Source organism: Ursus maritimus, unplaced genomic scaffold (genome assembly GCF_017311325.1).
Source record: "Ursus maritimus isolate PB19 unplaced genomic scaffold, ASM1731132v1 scaffold_3, whole genome shotgun sequence".
Taxonomy (NCBI): domain Eukaryota; kingdom Metazoa; phylum Chordata; class Mammalia; order Carnivora; family Ursidae; genus Ursus; species Ursus maritimus.
In genome coordinates, this window is record NW_024425563.1 from 27,079,800 (window position 1) to 27,097,090 (window position 17,291).

At 39.3% G+C, this 17,291-nt stretch overlaps 1 protein-coding gene across 1 annotated transcript in view; it reads right to left on the bottom strand.

Moving 5' to 3' along the window:
* The window catches only part of ASB15 (ankyrin repeat and SOCS box containing 15), an 18,760-nt gene extending 10,399 nt beyond the window's left edge, over positions 1-8,361 (bottom strand). The window contains exons 1-5 of the mRNA XM_008705822.2: positions 8,255-8,361; positions 6,417-6,469; positions 6,195-6,326; positions 4,729-4,887; positions 42-287 (exon numbers count right to left, since the gene is read on the bottom strand). Of these exons, the coding sequence (XP_008704044.2) occupies positions 42-287; positions 4,729-4,887; positions 6,195-6,326; positions 6,417-6,469; positions 8,255-8,361 (697 nt within the window). The remainder of the gene's footprint in view (positions 1-41; positions 288-4,728; positions 4,888-6,194; positions 6,327-6,416; positions 6,470-8,254) is intronic.
* Between the last annotated feature and the right edge of the window lie 8,930 nt (positions 8,362-17,291).

The following is a 17,291-nucleotide window of genomic DNA, read 5'->3' on the forward strand; positions in this document are numbered from 1 at the left end:
AAAAAAAAAAAAAAAAGAATGTGCCATTCCGTTTCAAGTACCTCTGTGGATGAGGTGTTCCAGCACGTCGCAGTGACCATACTCAGCAGCGACACCTAACGGTGTGACGCCAAACCCGTCTCTCAGGTGGACGTTGCCTCCGTGGTTCAGCAGCAGAGCCACGATATCCTTGCGGCCTTGTTTGGCTGCTTCGTGCATTGCCGACCATCGCTTGGCACAGGGCTGGTCAAGGCTGGTGTTGTGTTTAAGCAGAGTGAACACCATGTCATAGGAGCCCTTTTTCACAGCTGGAGGGTGATTTTTAAAAAGAATATCAACAGTAGGCATATGAACACGCATCCTTCAGATGGTGTGACACGAATTATGAAATTTAATATGAAAATAGATATTCACTATTCCCTTTCCTTCTACGAGAGGATATTGTAGTTTTCATTCCCTTCTATTTCTCACACCCAGGATGACGTTGCCTTCTCTTTAAGAGCCTGGCCTGAGGGGGGGTAAGAGTTTCATGGAATATAGTGCACTTCCCTAAAATAGGATGTTGTATATACTCTTTCTAAACTTTAGAAAATGAAAATGAATGAAATAAAAATAGCCTCCACTATAGGGTTGAATAAATTAAATAATGTATGGAAATGCTTAGTGTACACTAAGAGCTCAATAAATTATAACTGTTATTATTAATCTAATTTCATCACTTCTAGGATCCTGGGCCACATGTGTAAATTATGTTTATTAAGCCCCCTCCCCACCCCCCAGAAAGATTGTTTTCCTCCACCAAACAAAGCATCGAGTATTAAATGAACTTCCCTCTCCCGTGATCTTAATGGGAGGTTAGCAATGAGAATGTTTTTAGGTTTTTTGGAGAGAGAGAGCGAGAGTGCACATAAGCGGGGGGAGACTCCTAAGCAGGCCCCATGCCCAGCATGGAACCCCACTTGGGGCTTAATCTCATGACCCCGAGATCATGACCTGAGCCGAAATCAAGAATCTGGTGGCTTAACCGACTGAGCTCCCTCGGCGCCCCAGCAATGAGAATGTTAAGAATCCCAGTAGGTCTGGTGTTGTAAACAGGTGAAGTATATGACTGCTAATGCACTCCAATGTAAGCGATCCGCTAGAGAGATGTCTCTCCCCCCTGCTGCTTCTAATAGATAAAATCACAGTTAAAACCACCCGCCTCCGCTCACTTGGAGTTAAGAGATTGTCCCAGTTTAGATATAAATAATTCTGGAAGATGTAATATCTTTTTCTCTTATCAGTAAGTAAAATCTTTTTTTTTAAAGATTTATTTGTTTATTTGAAAGTAAGAGCACAAGCGCATGCACGTGCTCGAGTGAGGGGTGAGGGGAGGGTCAGAGGGAGAGAATCTTCAAGCAGACTCCCAGCTGATGCAGGGCTCCATCTCAAGAGCCTAAGATAAGGCATGACTGGAGCCGAAACCAAGAGTCAGAAGCTCAACCGACTGAGCCACGCAGGCGTCCCAGTAAGAAACAGAGAGGGATGAGTGCTACTCCCTGCTAACGGAGGTAAGTACAGTTTCATTCATTCATTCATTCATTCACTCATTCAGTTCACACACTCTGGCTGTATGAAAGGCACCGTGTCTTACACTGTGGACAACAGGAAAAAGATGGACTTGGTTCTCACTCGTGGAATTTATAGTCTAGGGAAGAAGCCTATGATGTCTTCTATTTGAAGAGAGACTCAGAGTTCAGGCCTTGCTGGGAAAGGCAGGAGGAGATGAGGGGCCACATAGAACGTCCTGGGGAGCGGGGGCAGAATACAGAAAGCATCAAAGGCCAAGGCGAGGGAAAGGGCTCCTACCAGAGGACGAGGACAAACTGCCTACTTCATTTGGAGGCAGGCAGGCCATCACTGTGGTGAGATTTCAGCTTTTCTCCCGCTCACTAAGTAGAGTCTGTTGACAAATGCCTTTCTCTGAATTGCCCACCTGCCACTGGCAGCTCTAATTATAGTGAATGACCTCATCCTAGCTGGTGTCATTGCAGAGAAAAACATCAATACGTGAAATGAGCTCGGAGATATGTGTCCTCATTTATTTTCTTGCGCCTATTGCATTTTTTTCTAGAAAAAATGTGTTAAAATAATGAATCTCTTCTATCATGATCTATTTTCCTTTTGTCTGACTCAGAAAACATGTTGATTAGAGATATTAGTCTTTCTTCATGAAAATAATATCACATATAGGCCACAACTTAAAACAATTTTAAGAATAAAACCTCACATGCAATTTAACTGTTTTGGAACTAAGAATATATTTACTTCCCATAGAAGTAATAATGCAACTTATGGGGAATCCCTTCCAAGCTAACCTATGAAGACATTCTTAATCAATAAATGGCTGAAATAATGAAAACTAATAGGCACAGACATGGTATTTGTGTAACATAACTAAGTAAAATAAAACTTAAGTAATATATATATATATGTATATATACATGTATATACATATATATATATATATCTTCAACAATAATGCTTAAAGAAACCAAAGAGTTAGGGAATTAGAGACTTTTGCATAGGTTATAGGTACTTTTGAACACTTCATAGTTTGCTGGCACTTTTCCTTTTTATTTTAAATTTCTGTCATTTTCTTTCTTTTTCTGGACATATGTGTTTTGCTCATGTAATTGTCTTATTATTAGCACTGATTTATCTTGTGACTCATAAGACAAATAGAGAAGAGACATTTTTCTGAGGTCTCTTGACAAGGATTGGCAGATCGAAAGAGGAGACAGAGGGCAGAGGATGTATACTGATTTGTGAGAAAGAAAATGTCTGACTCAAAATCCCCTGCGCTGTAAATGGCGTAAGGTTGTGGGACAATGGAGGGCAGTGGAACTGAGATGTGCTCCCTGGTTCCCAGGGTTTCCTCCATCCCCCAGGCCCCAGTGGCCAGGATAATCCTGAACTGGAGAAAGGTGACACCAACTTTGGAGGGTGGGCAGAGAGGGAGTCTGAGTGCAAAATACCCTTAATAAGTGTCAGATGATGACAAATTAGATAGTTAGCACTCAACAAGTAACTGTGTGATAACTGATACATCAAAGTACCACAAAGAAGGGCGAGACGGCTGATGGGGAAGAAGACCCCCGAGGGACCCAACGCGATATTTATTTGGCCATCTAAGGATATTCCATAATGAAGACAAAGATGATGGCATTGGGCTAAGAAAAATAAAAATGACTTCACGCAGAAAAATCCAAAGAATGGTAAATTTTCCTCTTATCTCTCCTTTTATAAGTTAATGGACTGTAAATAGCAAATTTCAAAGTAGACTAGAGAGTCCAGAAGAAAACTGGGAAAGTGCCATGGAAGATCCATTTTCCTATAGAATTTAAAAATACTTGGCAAGGGCTCCACAAAGAAGGTCCTGGAGAAGGTGACCCAAGAAAAACCCCATTCTCCAGATACGTGGGTGATGGAGACATAAGCAAACACCTTCAGAAAATTTCCTTCGTGAGACTTTTGTCTTCTCCTGATATTATCATTTAGCTTTTAGAAAATATTATTTCCAGATGTTAATTCTATTTTGGCTCTGATAACTCAGTGACCAACTTCCTTTCCCACACTTCAGATATTGCTAGCGTAGAGAAACTAACATATGCAACTTTGAAGTGCATATAAATGCTTAACACTCTGTTGTAAGCATTAAAGAAAAACAGAAGCAAATAAAGCAAAAAGAAATCAAATGAGTGGTAATCGTGACTTAGTTGTCCCTTAAATAAGTGAATTGAGAATAGCAAGTAGAGAATAATTCTACATTCGCAAAGCGAGACAGTATACAACCTGGGAAAGTGTGTGTGTGTGTGTGTGTGTGTGTGTGTGTGTGTGTGTGTTTGCTTTTGGCAGAAATCAAATATCTATAGATATCTAAAGAACTATCTATAGAAACAACAGCACATATGTGGATGTCACTGCAAATACCTCCTGGTATGTGCCTTTAAAAATAATGCAGATCACATTAATAGTGGCAATGCAACCACAGGGGAATATTCCATTTTGTGTGTATAAAACCTGCTCAGGGTAAGAGTTCTGGTTTACTTATAAGAAGCACAAGGTTATTGTGACAAATTCCACTACTCTACATCCCTATGTGACAGGAAATGTTATCTCTGGTCATTTGTAGTTAATCTCATCTCATTTTGCAAGCAGACTTGCCAATTTTTATTGGTCAACAAAAATAGCAGGATACACAGACTGAGAAGAAAATGACAAATGATACCTTTAGGTTTATCATCATTCCTTGTGTGATAGTTATGAACCCCTTTGTAGGTGCCCAGGGCTGCATTGATGTGATGAGAATCTGCTGGCGCCTCATTGCTCTGATGTGAACTTGGTGTCTCTCTTTCGAGCCCCCTTTCTGCCTCTTTCTTCTGGCTGCATATTACACATGAAACCCTACTCACAACTGGACGCTACCTAGAGAATACTCCTTTAGAACCTAGGCACTTCTGGCCTCACAAAGTTCTGAAGTTGGATCCCTCCTACTTAGTTGGTGCTGAAGGATCTTTCACATTTGACCTCTTTGTAGGATTAAAACACCAAAATCATAGAGCAGATGAGATGGGTGTTAGGGGAGGAGCTCAGGGACTAGAAAGAGATGAGGTCACATAACTTCAATACATAGTGGTTTCCAATACATACTTATTAAATATTTCTTTGTCTCAAACTATAAAAGTTCTAGGAAAAAAGGTCATTTACCAATCAGAAGGGGTGTCTCTCCTTTGTCATTTTTGGTGTTTGGCCACACTCCCTTTTCTAGTAAAGTTCTTACATTTTCCACCAGACCAGCTTTGACTGCCAAAGTCAAGGGTGTTTCTCCATCAGAGGTCTTGAACTCCCAGAGTGTCTGGTAGGATGCTGAGATGTGAAAATATTGTATAAAGTTAAAAATCTTTACTCAAAAGATATCACAGAGATCAGAATAATCCAACATTATGCACTTTAGATTGGACAAAGTCAACTGATGAAAAGGAAAGATTAAAAGACATGATTAAAGTTTATCAAATGATGGTGAGTATAAGTAAATGAGCATGGACTTGACAGCTAGAAAACCAAAATCTATGTTTTGAGGGTTTTTTATTTTAATGGATTGCAAATTCTCGTTTTTTGATAAATTATAACATAACTCCTCAATCCTTTGTATTGTTATTTAAATTGCACCTGAAATTGGTTTTTGTCAAATGAAATCTGTGAATGTGGGAATAAGAATGTATTTGAATACTGTCAGAATATGTTAGAAAATACCGTGCTTAACATCACCTTCTATATCTAGTTATCTGATTATCTGCTTAGCTATTTTTTTCTGGCTGGCTGGCTGGATAGTTAATTATCAAGTAGCTATGATTGTCTCCTAGTGCATAGAATGAGGGAGCAACATTGAAGGTTATTGAAAGGGCACTCGCAAGACGTTTTTAAAAGTTGCCAAGATGTGACAAATATTGTGCTAGAACATCAGAATTATCAAAATTATTATTAATACTTAATTTTACTTAATACTTAATATCGATTTACCATGATATTTACTAATGTTTACATTATGAAAAAAGTAATGTAATATAAGCACAAAATATTGTAAATATACTTGTTGTACAGTAACGATCTTTTGGAAACTGCTAACTCAAGAGACAGTCAGGATGCAAAATTAAAAAGCTGACTCCCTAAAGCAAAAAGCTTTATATTCAAATCAATTAATTCATGATATATATAAACTTGTATTACTTTTAGGTTATAGCCACATCTTCAAGGCAACTTCTGTCACATTCTTAGATAGATGCAAAGGGTGAACCCTGGACCTCACAAAATGTGCTAATTCTCTTTTTTTAGAGAGAGTGTGGGTGCGGGAGTGGGGGAGGGACAGAAGGAGAGGGAGAGAGGGAATCTTAAGCAGGCTCCATGCCCAGTGCAGAGCCCGACATGGGGCTCAATCTCACAACCCCGAGATCATGAGCCAAAATCAGGAGTCCAATGCTTCACTGACCTAGCCACCCAAGCACCCCATAAAATGTGCTAATTTTTATACTCTGAGTATAAAACATGGATATTCTCTTTTCCCTATTCCAAATTATCTTTTATTCTGCTTTTTCTTTTTGCTTGTGTTTGTTGGGAACACTCAAAACTTCTACATTTTGCTTTGGTTTGGTCAAAGGGATTTTATGTTCTCTTACCATCCAGAACAACTTCAAGTATTTGTTGAATGGGTTGAACAACAGCTTCGTGCAATGGAAACCATCCTTTTTCATCAGCTTCATCCAATGCATATTTGTATTTCACACATTCCTGGAGCTCCAGAATGTGACCTAAATTAAACACAAGCACTGGTAACACATCTCTGTCTCAGCAAAGTGAAATCTCCAACCTGTCCCATTGTAGGCAATACACCCATTTACCTTGTTTTATGGCTTCCACAAGTTTTCTGTTTTGATCACTTAGTGGTGCAAATCTACCAGAGAAAGAAAAATAAGCCATATTTATCCTAGTGGTGTACTTCTAAAAACCCAAACACTTAACTTATATTGAGTTTTTGTACAATCAAGATCTACAGGAAATGCACACAACAAATTTTATTTACTTTAAAAATGTGAATGTCTAAGAATCAGACCCAGTATATTTGTGGTACACTAGACCTAAGCACATTAGTACAGAGGACAGGATTCAAGATTATAACACTATCTCTGAAATTAGTGCTAAGCAATGAAAATGGAGTAAACAATTGTAGTCAGAGTCAGAAGAGCTGATTTCAGTTTTCATGATTTTATGATCCTGGGGAGGCCAGTTAGCCTCTCTGGGTAGTGGTTTCTTCATCTCTAAAATGGCGGGACTAAATAGAAAGATGTCTAAGGCTTCTTCCAATTTTAAAAACTCTATGCTCAATAAAGTTTATTATTTTGAACTTAATAATTGCTGAATTGGGGGCTTATGATCCACACTGCATGTTAGAATCTTTAATCAACTGATCTACAAGTGAAAACAGGCTGAGCGTTTACTGAACAAACTCCTAGTCATTGGCCCAACAGGTCGTGATTTCAACCCTCCTGGCAATTCTCTCGTGTGTGTGTTTATTCAAAGGAAACAAGGTATTTCATAACAAATTGATTCAACTCTTATTAAGCAGAAACATCTCCTGGCATTCTAGAGTTGTGAAAGCCTTCTTAGGAACTCTGTTGGAGATAAGGGAAAAATTAAAGAGACCCAGTTTAAAGGTACTGTGTCCATTTTTAAGAAACTCAAAAGCAATAATTTTATAGCATGGAATCTATTCAAAAGCACTACTAAATTCCAAAATACAGGATTCTAAGATACGACAATAGAATGCAAACTAACATTTATTTTTGTTAGAAGTATAATGTGTGTTGTTCAAGACAGAAATCTACTTTATCAGTTTTAGACTGTATAACTTCTGCTAACATAAAGCATCAATTTTGTGTCTAATTTGTTAACTTCTGTCATTTGGATAGCAGATAATTAAATAGGCTGTGGTTTACATAGTACTTGTTTTTATTAAAAGCCCTCAACTCTTTCCCATTCTTTGGGGCTAGACTTAGGGGCTAGTCCACACCATTTTTCATAGTTTGAAGATCCAAAAATGAAATACATCACTTATAAAGGTTGTCTGAGTCAGTAGCAAAAGGGGTTTTAAATATTCAGAACAGACTCCTGTACACCTATCTATATTTTTGTTGTATAAACCATACTTACACATTTGTTCAAATTACTTATTGTCCTTTTTGATTCTATGTTAATTTAAAAAAATAGGCAATCCTAGCGGCGCCTGGGTGGCTCAGTCGTTAAGCGTCTGCCTTCAACCCAGGGCGTGATCTCAGATCCCTGGGATCGAGCCCTGAATGGGGCTCCCTGCTCCCCTGGGAGCCTGCTTCTTCCTCTCCCACTCCCCCTGCTTGTGTTCCCTCTCTCGCTGGCTGTCTCTCGCTATGTCAAATAAATAAATAAAATCTTAAAAAAAAAAAATAGGCAATCCTATACAATCAAATCCAACTAAGAATTTCCCATTTAAGGTTATTTCCATCTCCCACAGGAGGTGGGGGTTTGTGGAAGATCATATGGCTGAAACCTATGCACAGTGGCCCTGGTAAAGCCATTGGATTCCCTGCCAGAAAAGAAGAGTAAGCATTTTCCTAGCAGAAGGGCCAGGAAGTGTCTTTCGTTTTATCTGACAACAAAATGAATGCCATAAAGAAATTTTGTTGACGGTCAACTTAAACGTTACCTTTCAGAATAAAATACAGACTTGCTGGCTTCAATGGATTCTTGAATACTGAGCTGAATATCATAACTTGTAAGATGGTCTTCATCGGGGTCATCATTAGTATCCATGACTGGATAGAATTTTGGAAGAGGCAGTTTCTTATCAGCAGACAACACAGAAAAGTACATACAGTTAATGTGAAAGATGCAGGATGAAAAACTAAAATGCATTCATCTTTCCCCATTGAGCAAACATCAATGTAGTTCACATTTTAATCCATATTATATATGAAGTCCATCCTAACTTTTGAAACCTTTAACTACCTGCCCTTTAGGTATCTGCATTTTCTAATTTTGGCCTTTTTTTTTTTTCCATTAATGACTGTAGTTAGGCTTATAAGAACTCATTTTCCCATGCTTCTGACTTACACGAATTTCAGCCTACCAGTTTTCTGAAGACACTGCTCTACACAGCACATTAGAAGTTTAAAACTCAAAGCAAGAAGTAAGGCAGAGACAGGAATAGAGAACAGCGAGCCTTTTACATTCTTAACTTTTAATTCTGTGTCTGCTGTGTTTGCTCATTTGCTAATTTATTCCTTTCCTCACGTCAGTAATGTTTGCGTTGGCTGCTTTGAACGTGGTAATTCTGTATTTGTGTTCAACTTCTAAGACTCTATGCTCTTTGAGGGAAGGGCTCTCCCTCACTCATCTTTGCACCCCTTATGACTCTGGAAGGTGCTTGGCCCAGAGAAGCTTCCCAATGACATTTGTTGAATGAAAATAGAACAGAAAGTCACAAATGTAGGGGCCTAGACTTGTTCTCAAGAAATTTAACAGAACAAACAGAGAAGACATGAAGGAAACTTTAAACAGAAGGAACTGAGAACTGGGGTGCTTCGGTGGCTCAGTCAGTTAAGTGTCTAACTAGGTTTAATGATCCATATGAAATTATTTTTGATTAGTGGTCTTTATGAGCCAAAATGTATGATCTATTTGAAATTTTACATAGTGATGTGTCTTTCCAAGGAGAAAACAATGGAAAGAGTTTTCTGTGGGCACTTTTCAAAACACAGTTGATACTTGCTTTACCATCTCTCATTGTTCATGTTTAGCTGATCGCGACTGTGCCTGACCTGTGGACACCCTGCACATGAACTCGATGGCATTGTTTTGATTGTACTTGCATTGTCTGCACCAGTGCCCTTCTACCATCTTGGAACATAAAAGAGAGAATCGTAGTAATGCTGGGAGACTGCCCATGAGAGAGTAACAGCATCCACCGAGTGCATTTCCTCACACCGTGATATCTCAGTCTACTCAAAAAGCCAACTTACGCCCTAAGGGTCTTATTCACCAATTAGATTCAAGTAGTAGTTTATTTTTTATTAGTTGTTCATTGGTTCATTTTCTATCACCCCATTCCCCCATAGAATGTAAGCCAATAAGAGGAGGGAATTAGTCTGTATCTTCAGTACCTAAAGAAGCACCATCTCAAAGTCTGTGGTCTCTAAAAGTGTGTTGAATGAATGAACGTGTGAATGAATGAATGAGTTAATTAAAAACCCACTAACATAAGCTTGGCTTTGCTTTATTCTTACAACTGACCGTGGTACTCAGGTATGGAGTCTTTCTTCCAACGAAAAAAGTGTGATGGCCCACTCTGTGCTTGGCTTCCTTTTTCTCACTTCTGTGCTCTCACATCTTATTCCCCTTCAATCATAAGCCCCTCCAGCTCTTCCACACTCAGGGCCCACACTGCCTCAGGCCTGGCTCAAGATGGTCCTCCCTCGGAAGCCTTGCTGAAATGTTCCAGTTTCCCTCTGGCCTTCCTTATCTGTGAACATCTCCTCTTCTATGATATTTTCCCAATATCCGGATTTACACTCCTTTTGTATTTGCCCGGCAAGTTCTCCACATATTTGTGTTTTGTGTTCTCACGTGGATTATTAGTTTCCTGAGGGAAGTATGTTACTTTCTTTTTCTTTTCTATCTTTTCTACTTCCACTCCTAGTCAACCGGGAGCAAATGGTTGTTCCCAGTAGAAAGAAGTTGTTAACTCCCTACTAGCAGACAAGCCCCGAGTCCTCCAGACAGCACAATTAGATCATGCCCTTCAGCCTGTGGCATTGCCGGCTGCCTTTCTCACTGGTATCACTGTGGTGATAGGGGGATGGCATGGCTCTGGGATCAGTAATGGGATCCACAGCCTTTTTACCTATTTGAATCGTCAGCTCAGCTCTAACTCTGCTTGAAATTTGGACTTCCAGTACATAGACTCCTTAGAGAGCTGAGTTGATCTGTGGAAAGTTTTGTTTTTTGCTTTTTTAGAAGCCAGTTTAACTACTATCCAGAAGAAAGTTATCTAAGACTCTTAACTATTTTGTATCCCTAACAACAGCTGGATAGAAATAGTGAGGAAACTCTTAGCACGTGGAACAACCCCCTACCTAACACAAGCTTTCTTCAACCTTTTACTGAAAGCTTGGGGTGAAATGAAGAGAAACCGATAGGGCAGGTGCACTAAAGCGTCAGACAGACAATCAAAGAGCATCACTGGAATGAACCCAGAGACATTGAGATGCAATGAGAAGAGCAAGAGGAGAGTTGTTTATCGGCATCTCAAATTTAAAATGGCAAGGACTCAATCCCAACTGAAGGCTGGCAGCAATCTATTGTCAGTCTTTATGTAAAATTGTTTAAATAAAGCACCAACCAGGAATATTTTGAGCTCCTTTAAGACCTATTCACAGGGGCTCCGCTTCTCAGTCTAGAGAAGTTAACTGACTCTTTCTAAATAATGGTTTGCCAATCTTATTCTGGAGAAACCCACTAGTGAGATTTATTTATTTATTACCAATAATTAGCTGCTGACAAAATAACTAGAACAATTATATTGGACAATAAAGCTTTTCATTTCTAGCATGGGTTAGCCTTTGATAGATGAATGGGTAAAGAAGAATAGATAGATGAAGAGATATGTGTCATGGAATATTACACAGCCATCAAAAGGATGAGATCTTGCCATTTGCCACAACATAGCTGGAACTAGAGGGTATTATGCTAAGTGAAATCAGACTGAGAAAGACAAATACCATGATTTCATTCATATGTGGAATCTAAAAAAAAAAACAAATGAATAAGCACATAAAAAGCCGGCTCAGGCCTATAAAAACAAACTGATGGTGGCCAGAGGGGGATGAGAAAAGGGGGGAAGTGGAGGGGGAGATACAGGCTTCCAGTTATGAATGAATAAGTCATGGGAATAAAAGGCACAGCATAGGGAATACAGTCAATGATACTGTAATGGTGTTGTGTGGTGACAGATGGGAGCTACACTCGCGGGGAGCACAGCGCAACATATGGAGTCGTTGAATCACTGTGCCGTGCACCTGGAACCGATGTGACACCATGTGCCAGCTATACTCAAATAAACAAAATTCAAACAAAATAAAATAAAGTGCTGGTTAACCTTCCTTAAGGTCAAGAACACATTTGATGAAAGCAGTGGATTCTCTCTCCAGAGTGATGCATACCCACTCAAAATTCTGCATAAAATTTTGGGGAATTCATGGCTCCTTGGAAGCCCTGTCACATACTCTGGTAAAAACCCACCAAATTAAGGATTTCCAAATGCTAAATGTATTATTCAGATAGCAGTAATTATTAGTTTACTTTACAGGTGGGTTGAGTAAAATCCTAGGTTTAGATATGGGAAAAGGGTAAGTTTGGTGGTCATGTAAGTTTTAGAATATCTTTGGTAATTAAAAAAAACTGGCGATTATGATCTCACTTTGCATACACTCCCTTGCTTTAAACCCCCCAACTCTACTTTGTCGGTATTATAGATTCATTGTGCATAAGGGGAAACTGAGGTGTCAGGAGGTCAGGAGACCCACCCAATGTCACAGAGCTACTAAGCAGAGTCTGGAGAGAGCACAGGTAGCTTCATGTTTAAGGTCTTTCCCAAGTGGCAGGAAAACCACCCACAGTCTGTTGCCCTTTAAAGAAAACACTTTTGATCTTGCTCTTAACAGCCAGCTCGAAATGACAATAACTTCCAAAAATAAAAAACAGCTTCCAGGACCACATAAATCTTTCTCTTTGGCGCCCTGCAACAAGGCTTTGTGTTGCTTAGGGTGGTCCACGGTATCCTAAACTTGCCTTCAGTCTGTACTTTTTGCCTTGGAGTCCAAACAGTACTGTCTTTAAAAAAAGGATCAGCATACCAGTGGTGCCTGACTGGAGCAGTCAGGAGGTTGGGGTGATGTTGCAAGGGATGAGGCAGGGGTGAGTGTGGGTACATGACACCTCTCTGCAACGGATTCTCTGACTACCTCCCGTCCATGTTGCATGCCAACACTGCACTGCTGTTGCGTGTGTGGGTCCTAAACGGGGCTGGTCGTAACAGTTTCCAGAGTGCCCAACCACTTCCATGCAAGGAAGGCCTTTGTGTCCCGAAATATCTCACTGCCCCCGGCACCTGTCACCCCAGTGTCATTCAGTTGCTTCAGTGAGAGATTCTGTTCTTTACGGCTTATTGTTCCATCTTCCAGTGTCCCTTTGAAAATGCCAGCAGCACTATACACGGTCCCAGTGCAGAACTAGGATCTCTGGGAATAGCTACTGAAGATGGCATGGGGTGAAGATGTCCGAGGGTCTAAGACTGAGTCGAGTGGGAGGTGATAAGGCAGAATAAGAAAAGGGACATACGGTAAAATTTAGATTTCTTCACCGTTTTATACACAGCCCAAATCCAAACCCGGAGGTTCTGCTGTGTGGAATGGGGGCCCTCATACCCTGAGGCAATTGTCTCTTACCTTGAAACTGCTACGGTTTCAGGGTGATGTGGTCATCTACTGGAGGTCCCACAGAGAATCATCAGGATTTCTCCTATCAGAGGGATAGCAATGGTGAAAGAGGATTTTTATGTTTTGGTTTTGCTAAGAAAATACAGTTATTATATTCAAAGCAATGTTCCTTCTCTCCTGCATTTTGACCATTTATATGTGCAATTTTAAAGATATATTGAAATCAATATGAATAAAACTTTGTTATAACTTTGGTATTTACTTGGTGGTGACACACTTCTGCTCTTTCAGAATCCTGTGGCACAAAGTGGCAAATCAGATCAATAGCTTCATTGGACTGATTTCAGTGAATCAACTAGTCAACCAAGAGATTTCAGAGAGAGCTAAAATTCTGTCAGAATAGGGGTCCAGCCCGCAGACACAGGTAACTTTTATTTATAAGTAATGTTACAGCAACTCCCTCCACATGGTGTAATCCTATAATGACAGGGAGAACTAGACCATTCTCCTTCCTCAGTAGCACAACTTGTTCTGCTGATAAATTGAACACAGACGCACGCGTGCGTGAACACGCACATACACATTCAAAAAAAAATGAATGCTACTTTTATGTTGCCTCAAAGAGATACAATTCGACATTTTAGAAAAGATACGAAGAGGCAAAATACACTATTGGCTGAATAAATGAGTGATTGGATAGTCAAATATATACTACTCTTCAAACTAGCAAATTAATAGATTCACCTTGTATTTTTTATGTCCTATGTTTTTGCAAGTTCACTTCCGGTTTTGGAGCTGCATTAACTGAGGCTTAGTTTCTAGGTAAATACACTAGTGATAAGACCTGTCATATTAGATTTGCTTATCTCTAGTTTCATATTACAACATTAGATATTTTTACTCTCTACTGTCGATTCCTATGTCAAATTTGATTACAAGAGAGATATAGGAAGATGTGTGCTAGTTTGTGAAAATGATACACAGAACAGGAAGGAAATCTAGATTCACAAATAGGTGGATTTCTAGAGGAATATAGAATAGAAAAGAACAGAGCAAGCATGGCCCATGAAAAGGCAACTTAATAATAGATGTGCCCTTATCACAAGCTTGAATGGTAATATGATTTTTTAAAAACCCAACACTTTGTTTTTAATTCTAAATCTAGGAATCTATCTTATAGAAATAATCAGAGATTTGGACCAAAAAACTGTATGTGAAGAGGTTCATCTCAGCTATATTTAACTGCCAAGACATAGAAACAATCAAATGTCCAACAAGAGGAAATTTGTATAAGACATTATAGTATACCTAAGTTGCTCACAGGCTGAACCTTACAGTGAAATAGGTCACTTCCTGACAGGTCACGGACCTTGGTGACTTTGATAAGAGAGAAATTTGCACAAATTTATAGTAAAGCAGGTGAGATCTGGTGGAGAGAGTTTCTTGGCTTGGGGAAGAACAGAAATCTGAAAGACTGATCCATTTACCTGAACCGTCCAAGTAGAGGCTTTGTTACCTAAGTCATTCTCTCTGCAAGAGACCAACAGTTCATTTTCCACTAATTAGTGAGTGGCAGCTTCTGAAGAAGGTGAGGCCAGTTACAGACAAAAAAAAAAAAAAATAGCTACATTTGGTTTAGACAACCCAGTTGAGGGTAAGTACAAATGTTTTGACTACATTAATTAGCTACCATAACAATAAAAATGAAATGCCTCTAGACCTTAACGAAAGCATTGTTTATGTACTATGTAGGTATACGAACACACATTTACTATACTAAATGTCTATGCTATATATACGGTCTATGGATATACTACTATATGCATGTGTTCATTTGACATGACAGAAGTTCCTGCCTGGGCCTCAAGTCAAATCTTTACCCATTCGAAATTCAAACAATAATGAGCCATTGGATTTCTTCATATTTTATTTTGAAACCACGCACAGGCCATTGATTTCTTTCTGGGGGAGATACCTGGGTGTAGCAGTTGAAACTTGGTTCGAATCCTGCCATCTGGATTAGCTGCCTCATTAACTGTGTTGGATGTGAGTGTCAGCAAACATTTCCTGTTATTTTTCTGTAGTTGAGCTCCTCTGGAATGAGGAACTAGAATTCTAGAGGTTGTTTGGCAGTTTCAGCTCTATTCCTCACCCTTGAACAAGTACTCTGACATACTCATTATTTCCGTCTCCTTCCTTTTCTCCAGAATCACCAGACTTCAGAGTTGACCACTAGGTAGCCCCACCTGTAAATTCCATTTACAACATGCCCAACGAGTAATTGTCCATCCTCAGCCCTCACCACCAAAGTGACAGGAAGCTTATATCCCCACAGAGCCCTTCGTTTTTGGCCAGCTTTAGCAATTAGGAAAAACAGTGAAGTTGCATCCATCTCCTCAAATCATTATTCTGTGATCCTAGTTCTATTCCTCAGAGTCACACTGATAAAATGTTGTTCCTCTGCTACACGAGAGCCCTTTAATCATTCCCCAGGAAGGCTGTTCAGTCTCCAGTGAGCCTTCTCCTCCCAAGGCAACACAACTTTTCTTCCTGTGCCGTGGGTTCACCTCCCTTCACCATCTTGATTGCTTTCCTGTAAACACACTCGTTTTTCCATTTTTTTCTAAAAGTGGCTCTGGACACAACAGCTGTAGTCAGACCTACACAACATTAAGCAGGCGTGACCCCTCCCTTTTCCTAGATACTATAGATCTGTTAATTTAGCCTAAGCTCAGATGAATTCGGGGGCTATCATGTTACACACTTGATTTGGACCCCTACTGGCCCAAATTCTACATATCATATTTTTTCTCACATTATTGCTATGCATTTCTGTGCAGGACTCTTTATTTAACCCTATTACATTTTTCCTCTTCCTCTTCTTCTTCCTTCTTCCTTCTTTCTTCTTCTTCTTTCTTTCTTCTTTTTTTAAGATTTGACCTTTATTCCAGTCTGCTAAAATCTAATGCATTTCCTATCCCTTCAAGTATTGTTCTATTTGCAGATCTATTTGCATGTCTTCTATATGTCCATCTGTTCGATTAATAATGATAAATGTTGAACAGAGATTGGCACAGGACAGAGATGCTTTCAGGTTGACATTGATCTATTATTTAGCACCCTTCAAGAAAAGCTGTTTATCCAGTTACAAATCCTCCCAAACACATCACCATCTAGTATTATCTCCTTTTTGATAACAAGACCATCATCAAGAAATGCTGTCAACTACTTTGTTGAAATACAGATGCATAGTGTCTACTACATTTCTCTTCTCTACTAAATCAAAAAGATAAAGGAGGAATATTGACCCACCAGTTCTTGGTAATTATTATTTTTTTCCTTAGGGATTTTCAAACCATCGTATTCATTCATTCAAAAACATGTGTTCAGTGTCTGCTCTGTTCCAGGCAGTGCTAGACGCAAGACAATAGGATACATGCCCTCAGGGAGTTTGCTGCCTTTAAAAACGCATTCTAGACTTTTCCCCAGAATCAGCACCCATTACTGCCCTCCTTCCCAAGGTTTGGCAGAAAGTCAAGTACATAGCACGTCCTCAATAAATATTTGTTTTATTGAATTTAATAACTATTATAAGTAACATTTACTGAGTACTTACTGTGACGTGCATTACGCTAAGTACCTTAGTCAATGATGACATTTAATTTCTATAACATACTTTCCCCTATTTTACAGATAAGGAAACCGAGGCACAGAGTTGTGAGGTAATTTGCCCAAGCTTGCCCATCTAGTGAGTGGTGGAGATGTGGATAGAAACGCAGTTGTTTGGCATTAGAGGCCACACAGGCTTAACCACTATCCTGTAACTGATGATCCGTCTATTACTGTAATGGAATTAATGAAAAGGTGGTCCCATTTTGTAACACAAACATTCATAAGTTTTCTAAAAGAGTTTAAGCAATCAGCAAACCCATTGAACAACTCTAGGGGAAATATACATATTTTAGATAAATTTTCATCTGAAAACAAGCTATTCCCACAGATACAACAGAAGTGTAAAATTATGATACTTTATGATGATAATATAATGTTCTCAGCACAAAGCAGAGTTAGGAGTTCCTCGTCCACATCACTGCTATTTCACAGAAATCATTTCATTTTAGTTGTAGAAGGTTCTTTAGATGTCATGTGTTCATTTATGAACCAGACGGGTGATGGGCTCTGGTAAATTCTAAGGTCTTTCCAACCTCAAGATTCTATGAATTATTTTGCAGAAACAAATTTCCAATT